This window comes from Lipophrys pholis (assembly GCF_963383615.2).
Source record: "Lipophrys pholis genome assembly, chromosome: 2".
In the NCBI taxonomy this organism is placed as follows: Eukaryota; Metazoa; Chordata; class Actinopteri; order Blenniiformes; family Blenniidae; genus Lipophrys; species Lipophrys pholis.
Window position 1 is genome coordinate 19,285,275 of NC_137636.1, and position 12,079 is coordinate 19,297,353.

The 12,079-nt window shown below is 38.4% G+C and overlaps 1 protein-coding gene across 1 annotated transcript in view; it reads right to left on the reverse strand.

The window, feature by feature from the left end:
- Window positions 1-12,079, reverse strand: part of ush2a (Usher syndrome 2A (autosomal recessive, mild)) — a 204,730-nt gene that overhangs the window by 94,533 nt on the left and 98,118 nt on the right. The window contains exons 44-48 of the mRNA XM_080458072.1: window positions 11,757-11,904; window positions 9,923-10,078; window positions 5,035-5,182; window positions 3,314-3,456; window positions 3,206-3,216 (exon numbers count right to left, since the gene is read on the reverse strand). Coding sequence (XP_080314198.1) covers window positions 3,206-3,216; window positions 3,314-3,456; window positions 5,035-5,182; window positions 9,923-10,078; window positions 11,757-11,904 — 606 coding nt within the window. The remainder of the gene's footprint in view (window positions 1-3,205; window positions 3,217-3,313; window positions 3,457-5,034; window positions 5,183-9,922; window positions 10,079-11,756; window positions 11,905-12,079) is intronic.

Genomic DNA, 12,079 nt, shown 5'->3' on the forward strand with positions numbered 1-12,079 from the left:
TCAATCAAAAGTTGCAACATGCCATGAAAATGCTGATCATCTGGAATGACTTATTTAAATTTAACTTATCTCTTAATATGTGGAAAGAACAACTATTGAACAAAATGAACATTTTAGAATTAAAAAAAATGTGGTGGTGAGCTGGAAAATAAAGTCTCACCCCGATAATAAAAAAAAGCACAAAAAGTTGTAACAAATAAAATTAATTTGAGGAACTATTTTCATATCTGCTTATCACAGTGGATTTAAAAGACCAAACAGTCAGCTAAATATCAAAGTTCCTTTATTGTAACATTAACTGAACAAAATGCATACAGTAAAATATAACTTTATTAATACAGTCACTTAGAACTTCATTAACAATAAATCTTTGTGCTCTGTCATAACCTTTAATCAAATTGATTGTGTTACACACTCCTTTTATCCTTCTCCATCACGCTACGCTGTAGCTTGACTTAACTAATACAGGGATTTCTTTTAAAATTCAAACATGCATACACACACACACACACAGCTTTACTTCCAAAGACTGTTTGATCATTTTGTCCAAATGGAGGGTTATTCAAACTCTCCATATCACCATATGATACACACCTCTCACTGAACACACACACACACACACACACACACACACACACACACACACACACACACACACACACACACACACACACACACACACACACACACACACACACACACACACACACACACACACACACACACACACACACACCTTCTCTTAGATCACTTAGCTGGTGTGAACATGGGAGTAGACAGAGGAAAGGGAGCTGTCCAACACGGCTAGAGTTTATGTTCACAGGAGCCGTCTGTCTGTTCTGTAGTGGCAGGAATTCATAGGGACCAAATTACATTAAAAAGATGGATATAAAACTTTAATGGAATGATAAAAAGGGAGGGAGAAAGCATGGGTCTCTCTCCTTCTCTGTTCTGTCATTAGGCCTCTCTTTTCTTCTTTTCCTCTTTCTTCCTCGTTTTACTTTTTCTTACAATTTTTTTTTACCTCTTCACTTTTTCACCCCATTTCTTGTGTTTTTTTTCTTCTATTCCCATAAGAAGCGCAGATCATAAGGAAACACGCAGAAAGTCAGACAAAGGGGGAAAAGGGATGACGTTTGGAACAAAATTGTATTAAAAACACACAAAGCTTAAAAAAAACTAGACAGAAAGGGATACAATTGTGTAGCATATGAATAAATGCATATATGTGACTATACATATTGGGATGCACACTGTTCATTATTATTTCAGAAAGAGAGGTTACAACTCACACCTAAATCGTGTTAATGAAATCTCTACCAAAAGACCTGAAACTAGTTTTAGTTTAGGTCATGTCAGTAATGATTTTATGTAAACGTCACCTGTTTATGAATACATGTGTGAGATTATTGCTCATAGTTTATCAGTGAGAGTGATATCAGATTCACCAATTTTACAAATGTAAAAAAGAAAAAAAAAAAATTGTATAAGTAAACTTTGGTATGAACTATAATCCTCATCATTCATTGAATCGTACCAAGCTCATTTTCCCCCCAGCGGATGAGAGGAGATTAGGATGGGAATGTTCTTTTGCCTGGAGTCAGGATGACGTAAATATGGTTTCCAGTGACAAATTACACATTAGCATGAGGACAATTTTATATGCCTGAACTTGGCTTTCTACCATCATAGGTTTAAAAGCCTTTGTATCGGGGACTTGTGGAACGACTTTTCATTCAATCACTGTAATTTGATGTTTAAAATATGTATGTTTTCAGGAGTGAAATGTGAAATTTAGATCTCATAAAAAGAAGAAGACATATATAAAGTACGAACATTATGGAGAGAAACAGACATATGCATGTAGATTAATCCGCAGCACGAATATTCAGAGTAAATAAATGCTAAAAGACGCACATGTAATATTATCAATTTTGCTTTGGCTGCATGTTATTAAGTAAATCCTCAGTGTTGAAAACTTTGTGACTGCATGGAGTTGCTTGGGAGCATCGTATGTCATGTATAAGGAGAACCAGGAGGTGTGCAAGTGTACGACACATGTTCACAGTATGGTTGTGTGCCTGTGAGAGGCTGAGGGAGGGATGGAGGTTTGAAAAATGGGGTACAGTGTGACCGACCGGCTGGTTATTACAGTCCGCACACACAAACACATTCATGCGCGTACATCACAAGGCAAAGACAAAGATTCATGCATGCTTTCCATCTCGCATCAACACCAGTGTACAAACAAGCAAAAAACAAAAGAACTTTCACTTAATCTACAATTGATGACTTGTAAAGAAAAAAGAAAAAAGAAAAATCCTAAAAAGCAATACAAGCTCAATGTGTGTGTGTGTGTGCGCGCGCGTGTGTGCGCGTGTGTGAGAGACAGAGAGCATACCTCATTATGTGTGTCACCACTCCACCATTCAAGCGCATGTATATAAACAGTGTAATGTTGTGCATGTTTTGTCACCCAATTCTGTGCATGCGCGCATTTGCGTGTATCGATGTATGCAAATCTCAGCTGCTTAATGATAATGTATGTGATAATAGTGTGGTACTAATTAATTTATAACTTTGCACTGAGGAGGCTGTTCCAGTGGCTAATATGATTCTATTACAGCAATTAGCCCACAATGACACTGGCTAGGTCACTCACAGACAGACACGCACCTTACTGTATGCAAATCTCAGCCTGTCAGTGTGTCGCCCAGCCCCACCTGCGTCCACTTTTCCACCACCTTCTTAAGTTTCATATGGTTTGTCTTTCACTTCGACCGTCTCCATAAAACAGGCCACCTCTACCAAGATCGAGAAATAAGTACATTTCTGTGCAATAAAATCTTGAACAGTATTGGCAGAATACTGGGCCCAAACCAGTTGAATATGCGTCTGTTGTTTCACATCATCACCTAAAACCAGCAGATCTGTCAGACTCAGTGAGTTTAACTTTGACTCAGCAGCACTGACAGCAGAGGCAACTTAGCAACCAGCTGCTGCCAGCCACCTCCCAACCATTCACTGGGAAACTTGGCAGGCCTGCTGACATGAGCAGCACAATGCCGTATAAAAAAAACACCAATAACCACTGTCAACAGGTAAGCTGCAAACACTGTTCCACCAGCCCAACAACATGTTCATTCATAACAGCTAAACCATTTTTCTTCAGAATCATTCATGAAGAACATTTTCCATTTCTTACCTCTGACTTGTCTGTTGGCACACGAATTATACCCACAAATACACATATCTTTGATTGAAAAGAATGTATATATATGAATGTGCACTTATTTAAAAAGCGTTTACTTACGATGCTCTGCAGTGTGCATGCTTGCCCAGGGCCCGGCTGTCTGCCCGTGCACGTGGGAGACCACCACTCTGAACAGGTACTGCGTGTGTGGTGACAAGCCATCCACGTAATATGAAAAGGTGTCTGTTGCATTCTCCACAAGCCTGAGCGGATGAACAAAAATAGGAGTACAAACATGAGTGAGTGCGATGTTAAAAAAAAAGAAAAGAAATAAAAAAGCAATGTGATCCGATAACATGAGGTCAGAGACTGGCAGCACAAACTATCTCACAAATGCTGACTTTTAAAAAGACCAGAAGAAGATATTAAAAATGGTCACTACCCAACAAGACTTACTTCACCTTTCAAAAAAAAAGGTTTTTTGCCCTGGGGTTTATACATTTAGATTCAACATTTTATTCTTCTAAAACATATATTTTTTATTATTTTAACTACATAAGTTGGCTTGTTTATGACTGCTGAGCGAGAGAGGTTCAGCACTGGACAGCTCCGGCGTGCTCCTTCTGCAGGAGCAGCTCCTGTGGTCAGTTAATGCCACACTCACATGGCACATCGGGATCAAATGACATCTTCCAGATCACTAAATGTACATTGAACATTTGACACATGGCAAAGCTCTACTTTTTAGTTATCAGCATAAACCACATGACTTCATGCCATGTTTTAACGCCTGCATTGTTTTGTAAATGCAAAGTCAATTAATGCAAAAATGGTGTACAATTGTCTGTGGTTAAACAAAAGGATACAATGATGATTCTTGACATTTAAATAGCTATAGCTAATAGATATTTATTTAGGGTTCAGTTAAAAAAGGTTACTTGTACAGAAGGCGTATGCACTGAACATTTTGAGCTTGGAATTTGTCCAGTTTTTTGTTTTTTTTGTCCTTGCTCGACTACGTAAATCAACCTCTCGTAAGTGTTTTTGTTATGTGTTCCTTTGAAATTAAATAGAGTGTAACATTAACATGTTTAAAGTTTAATTTTCATATAGTCTCACATCAATGACCATCTTTGCAATATGCAGAATATTCTTCACTACTCTTTATCATATTCCTGTGTCATACCTGATCCCATATCATATAATCATACAAAAGAATCTAGGACAGAGTATAGGAACATTGTCATAAATGAGGGACTGTTGACCATTTAGCATCAGATGGATAGAAGGGATGAATGAATGAATAAATCAGGGAACAATGAGATTTCCATAGCAGAGGAGGAGGAGGGCATGGCTGTCTGATATATAATACATGTAGCTAGTCATTTATTTATTACCACAGAATGAGAGCCTCCTCTTCTTGGATTAAATTGCAATTTGTTGTCAGGAAGCATGTAATGAATACATATCAGATGCACACCCTCTCTCTCTTTTTATTTCATCACGTTTTCTCTACCTCTCTCTACCCCCTGTTCCCTCCTTAGATTTTTGACTCTGCCCCCCATCTTCCTGCTTCATTCCTTCTCTTTTTCTGATGGTCTGTCATGTTGATGTGTCATGTTCAGCTGCGCTGTATAATGTACCCCTTTGTATGTACATGTGCACGCATATGCATTTTTAGGATGACAAATGCATGATATATTTTGAAGAAGTTGTGTATCTGCCATCTTCTTACTACCATTCATTATCACATGTCTCTGTCTCTGACAACTGGCATGTGTTGTACATAACTGCAGAAACTTGTCTGCATGTTTATTTAACTGTGAATGTCTCTCTTTCACCTGACGACAGGCCTCTGTGGCGAGGTCCTCATTTGCAGGCTGTAGAAAAGCGGGCCCGGTGCGTTGGAGTCGGCAGGAGCAGACCAGGTAATGTTCAGACTGGCATGACTTGCGTGCGCCAGAGTCGGAGGTGACAACCCATCTGGGGCTAGACGACAGAGAAAGACAGAACACCAGCAACCAAGAGTGCTTATAAAAATTATACAATATGATACTGACAACACAAAAATACACCCGATCTAGCAAAGGGAAGAGCTTGCAAAGGAAATATAATTGAGAAATCATAAACGACAGGAGTGAAGAGTAAAAAAAAAAGGAAAAGCGAAACGACAGAGAAAAAATCAAATTGTCTACAAATGGGAACAAAAGCCACCAAACAAACATCTACCTACTCTCTCACAAAACCACAGAAATATCCACAGAGTGTTATAACAGTCTTACAGACCCACTCTTGTAATAGTTCACCCTTTTTTGATTCAAGTATGGTAGTGAAGTGTTAGTGTTGGAAAATCTGTATCTGAGGCAGAGGGGATTTCAGGAAAGACCAAACAAAGAGATAAGGACAATAAATACAAGGAGAAAATCAGAATGGCCACTATGGATGACCATGTGAAATAAAAGCAGGCCCTTCGACGTATAAAGTGACTCTTCAATCAAACATTGTTCTCTGTCCACTACAACAAGCTGATTGCTGAAGATATCTTATCCTAAAGATGGCTTACAAATACTTGTGCGCACGCAAACACACACGCACATCTGAAAATCCTCCTCAAAACACTCCTTCGGTGTGGAGTTCAAATAATATATTAGTAGTGTCTTGTCCGTGTAAATCGTCCATATAATATAGAAATATAATATCTAATCATTATCTAAATACATATACAGAAACTGCAAACCTTAAAATGTTTTTACCCCCCCAAAAAATATCTGAGATACAACGAGTGAACAAAACGTGACAAATACATAAAAACTAAGGAGAAAGTCTGATCAGATCGGCTCACTTAAGTATCAACAATATCAAACTCAGCAAATATCTCTTTTGATTGGCTTCTTTTATGCTGAAGCGTTGGTGTCATCATCTCTACAAAACGGCTTATCAACCATCAGAGGTGCACGATTCACCCTTAAGAACAACAAACATTTGCACATGAAGACCCTTAGACCCTTATTGAAAATGTTTTGCCATGGCAGAAAAACAGCTACGTTTCTGACGACATTTGTGTAATTCAAAAGCACATTTGTTACATTTTTGCAAACATTTTTTAGAGGAAGTCAACAACTCTCAAATTTTCAAATCCTGTTATCATACTGATCTCTCTTTGAAGAAAATCCCCTGTAAGCCACTGCAGGCTACCAAGAGCCCAGAGGCACCGCGTTGGATACTTGTGTTTTTCCAGAAGAAAACTGGTATGAGCGTTTTTGTTTTATGACAAGAAAGGCACGCTGCAAAGTAAGAGTGCCCTTAAAGTAGTAAAGTATTTGGTGGCGCGGTGGTGAGCACTGACCCCTTACAGCAAGTATGTTACGGGTTTGAACCTGTTGAAATCAATGAGACAATTTTAACAGCTAAACTTGGAATGATCAAACCCGATTTTAGAGAAACATTAAGTAATAGATAACCATACACCTCATCCCCTGGATATGAACACCTCAGGGTTTTTTTAATCACAACTTTCTCTCACACACACACACACACACACACACACACACACACACACACACACACACACACACACACACACACACACACACACACACACACACACACACACACACACACACACACACACACACACACACACACACACACACACACACACACATCACAAGGAGACACTGATGGTAAGCCTGTGTCTCTCTCATGCTGTGTTAGCAGGTACAATATCAGAGGTGTCACTAATCGTTTTAAACTATGCACTTTTATGTTCACTTCTCTCTCTCTGCTCTCCTCCTCCTCAGCTTCTCTGTCTCTTGCTCGGCTATCTTCTCTCTGTTCTTTCATAGAACAAGGACGCATCAAGACAGTTTGCCTTAAAGAAGTCTAAAGAGATGCCAGAGGCACAGAGGTAGAAAGAGAGATAGAAAGAGAGGAAACGTCTGGTATTTAAAATTTATACTTTCTTATGCCTTTGTTTTGAACTTGAACAGCAGAACTTTCCTAAGTCAGTCTTTTTGTTGTTTTCTGACTAAGACGTGGGTGTGGTGTGCTGTGTGCTAAGTCGCATGTATTAAACACTTTTGGTAACATCAGCCAAGGTACTAATATGTGGATTGGTTAGTGTGTGTTTGCAGGTTGCCCGTTTCTACAGGCAGCACTGATCAGCTTTGGCATTTATCAGTATACTGCACGCACGCACGCAGTGTTAATCAGAAATAAAAGTTCAAATCATGAAGTAAAGTCAAATGGTGTGTGTGCGCGTACTTGTTTTCCACTGCACTAGTGAAGTGTTTGTTCTCCTGCATGGTGAGTTAGAAAAACAAACCTTTCAGGTTTTCCAGTTCACATGAATGCAGACTAAAATTTGAGCAATACACTACAAATGTCACAATCGTTCATGATTTCTGTGTGGACTTTTCGAAACAATCCTACAAAACATCCTCACTTATGTTTATCAGAAACCAAACTTTTATTTTTTTGTACAACACTTGACTGTCGTTATTAAGCCTTGCTCGAAGCAAATATACATATTTTGAAAAAGGAAAAATATTATTAACATTTGAAAATATCAATCAATCAATCAATCAATCAATCAATCAATCAATCAATCAAACAAACTTTATTCATATACGCAATTTTAGTATGATAAATACAGCGCGTGCTTTATAGGGCAAAAACTAAATTAAAGAGTACTACGATAGATAGATAAATAAGTACATAAAAAATTCTCAAGTCCTACACCAGGTAAAAAGGCAAAATGAGTCGACTTGGCCGGTGCTGCAGGACCTGAGGATTCACAATGGATCATAAGATGAAAATAAATCTGTAAGATATGAAGGCGCAGGACCATTGAGAATTTTACAAACCAATAAAAGAACCTTAAAATTTATCCTAAAAGACACAAAGAGCCAAAGCAATGCCAAAGCAATGCCAATGCAAAGGTGTGAGATTCTTTTTCATTTGGGGAAGACGAGAAACGTTATAGTTGTCAAGCTGACTTGAGACAAAAGCATCAGCATCTCCGTGTTGGCCCTAGAGAGAAATAGGTGGACTCTGGATATATTCCTAAGATGACAGAAATCTGTTTGAATTTATAGGTTCAATAAAACTAAGGTCAGAGTTGAAAATGATGCCCAGGTTCATTACTTGATCTGATGTTTGTAAAGACAGTGTAGTTTTGACAAATGTTTCTCTCTGAGCCTTAAGGCCGATAACTAGAACTTCAGTCTTGTCCTCATTGAGCTAAGGGACGCTTTCTGCTATCCATGATTCAATATCTAAATTACAATTGGCTGCATGTGAAATTAATTGATATTTAAAGTTTAAAGTTGTTGACACAAATAGCTAGTAGCTAAGTTATAGATTTGCGTAGCGTTACACCTTTTTCAGATTGTTTCTCCCCAGATCTTTGATGAGTTGAGAAAAAAAACTGCATGATAAATAGGTTGATTTGTGAAACAAATATTTAAACAACTGACCGGTCAAAATACATGAAAGCATATTTATTTGTTAAAATATTTCATAAATGTATATGGTGATTTGTTGAATTCAGTCCCTTTACATTTTGGTGAAAATCTTCTCAAGTTTATATTTTTCTTTTTTAATGTTGTCATTCATTTTATGTTGCTGAATACACAGTCACATTGTTCATTTGTTTACTCTCGCATTTAGTTTGAGTTTATTTACTTTTATCATTTTATTAATACACATTTGATGCTATTAAAATGTAATAAAATGTCAAGATTTACAGCTGCTCTGAATGAAGTAGTTAGAAGCAGTCAGGCAGATCAGGTGGGAGTTTGGTTTGGATCTTCACATAATGAATGCAAATTATGTCCCTCGTGCACGACTGGAGTGCCCCTATCCAGGGTATTTCACTTTTCAACATTGAAAGGCAGCTATAACAGTTAGCACTCGTTCCTCATAATGATAATATCCCTGGTTCAAGTCTAGTTGAGTGCATCTCATTGTGAAATCTTCCTGTTTTCCCCACATTGGTTTTCTCCAGGTCTTACCACAGTTTCTAAAATATGCATTTGAGGTTAACTGACAACTGTAATTTTGGTGTGATCTCAGATGGACTGGTGACCTTGCCTTCACTCATAGTAAGCCGGGATCATCTCCAGCCTCCTGTAAACCTGATTTGGATAAAGCAGTATGGAAGATGGGTGAATGGAAGGTTAAAGGAAGTTCTAAGTCATCATCCTTTCAAATATAGTTCTTAAATAAAGTCTACAGTTCAATCATACCACAAGCTGCACAATACTAGGGGAATTAGGGAAATGCAATATTGTGTTTTTTAGTACTAATATAATGATATGATTTGCAATAAATACAAGCATTTAGGGAGAATGCTATTGTCTTTGATCTTGTGAATAATGTTTTAATTATTTAGTCACAAAACCTATTTCTTAAATATTCTATCATTTTGAGCAGTAATGCACAGTGCATTGAAACAATTTGCCGCAGTGCAGTCAGCCTTTCGCAATAGATTTGCAGTCCATGTGGATATCGCAAAGACGAAACGTTTGTAATGTATTGTGCGGCCCCACAAGCTGGCTCGTGGAACTCCATTCCCACAAAGATGACGAACTAATTACTATGACTTTAAAAAAAAAGGTTTCACATGCACTGACATAATTATCTAAATCAACTGTTATTGGAGTTAGTTTGCAGATTCTATTTACAGCTATTCTTTTTACACATTCAGCATTTTTATTGAGTGCGTACCTGCTGGAGGTGTAGTAATGTTGTGTGGCAGGCTGTCAACACAACCCTGTGTGTTACACCCTCGGATCCAGAAGCTGTAACTCGTGTAAGGATGCAGGTCATTCACAGACAACCAGATGCCTGCTGCTGTACTTCCATCCAACATGCCTTCACCGTCTAAGAGTCAGAAAAACACAGAAAGAGACGTATTAGGCCAAGCAGACCGTACAGATCCAATGACAGGGAAAGCAGTGATGTTGTGCATGGATTATTTTCATGGTACGTTTATTTATTCGAGTCATCAAAGTGATGGCAGAAAAGTGCTTCATAAGAAACATGTGCAATACGGAAGTGCAAAGAGAGTGGAATAAAAGAGAGTTCAGGAGAGAGAAATTCAGGCTGAGATGAATGGGGTGTGATCAAAAGAGAGGGGTCTCCATTTTGAGGTTATGCAAGGATAGTCAAGGGAAAGGGATCAGAAAAATACTCCATGTAAGCCTATCCAATATATTTAGATGGACAGACACACACAAACCAAAATCAGTTCTGAGGAGTGATGAAGGCAGTTTGTATCAAAGAAATAAGGCGTTATGGATAACTAGAGCGAAACACCATCTCTCCCTCTCTTTCTTCCACACCTCTTCTATCCTCTCCACTCATTTTCATGTGTCGCTTCCTATGTGAGGCCTGGATCAAAGTCCTGACTGACTCTGCGTGCGTGAGAGAGAGTGTGTGTGTGTGTGTGTGTGTGTGTGTGTGTGTGTGTGTGTGTGTGTGTGTGTGTGTGTGTGTGTGTGTGTGTGTGTGTGTGTGTGTGTGTGTGTGTGTGTGTGTGTGAGAGAGAGAGGAGAGAGGGGAGAGAGCGAGCAAGATAGAGAGCGAGAGAGCGAGAGAGAGACTCGATGTGAGTTATAAAGTGATTGTGTGCCTGTTCGTCTTTTTTCAATGTCCACCTTTAAGGTTGTATTTTGCTCTCCATCTGGTCTTGCTGGTCAGCGTATCTTATCTTGTCTTATTTCATTATCTTCTCTTTTGAGCCACTAAAGTATTAATAATAATAAATAATATCTTACTGTGGTTTAATTACTGCTGTCTCTTACTGATTTCATGACTGATTTTTGGTGTATGTTTGCCCGGTTGTGTCCATATTGATCTGCAGAACAAATGTGTCAGAGTTTAGTGAGTAAATGTTTCTGTCCTTGCATTTTCTGCTCTACATTTCAGTATCGTTTAGTCCAGTGGAGAGAACCAGGTTTGAGTTTTGCCACATGGCCTTTCTGTACAGAGTTTGCATGTTGTCCCAGTGGGTACGCAGGTCATCTCCAGGTACCTCAGCATCCGCCCACAGTCCAGCGTGTTTGCTTAACTGAGAACTCTACATTGACCATTGGGTTGACTACATTTATAATATAATATGATAATAACTTTATTTATATAACGCTTTTAAGAACAGTTGTGCCTGATTGCCTGTTACACTTTTCATCCTGTGATAGACTTGTGACATGTTGCACATTTTCTTTCACCAACAGTCAACTCGGGGGGAAAGGAGCTCTAATTTTGACACATCAGGTATGAAAAATGGATTGATAACTTTTAAGCATATATTTGTAAAAAAAAATCTCAAATCCAAAAAAAAAAAAAACTTGACATCTTTTAATGATTAAACATGTTTACACTAGTTTTGCAGTCTTAAAGTGCTTTAGGTTATAAGCTGCATATACTCAGGCCCTGTAATGTTATGTGGATCCTATGAATGGGTGTTTTTACTCATGTTTGCTGCTGCTGTGTATATTAAGGTCATATACTTACTCCATGTGGTGTCTTTATATAAGACAAATGAGATGTACTCATTTACCTTTGCTTTTGTAGTACAGAGTGTAGCTGAGGTTCCCATTTGCTCGAGGAGGAGCTGTCCAGCGGGCTCGGAGCGACCGAGAGCTCTGATTTGTCATCTCCAGCAGTATGGGGCCCTCTGGGGCCAACTCTAAAGTACGACTTTCCACCTGATTTCAAAAAAATTACGAGCAAGGGATCAGCACATGGATGACAAAAATTATACAAGAAAAGGCATTCAGCACACAGGAAGTTAATCACAATGCTTTTTCAAAATAGTTTTTTCACCAAAATAACTACTAGGATCCTATAAAATAAGATCAAGCAATTTTAAGCCGTCAATCT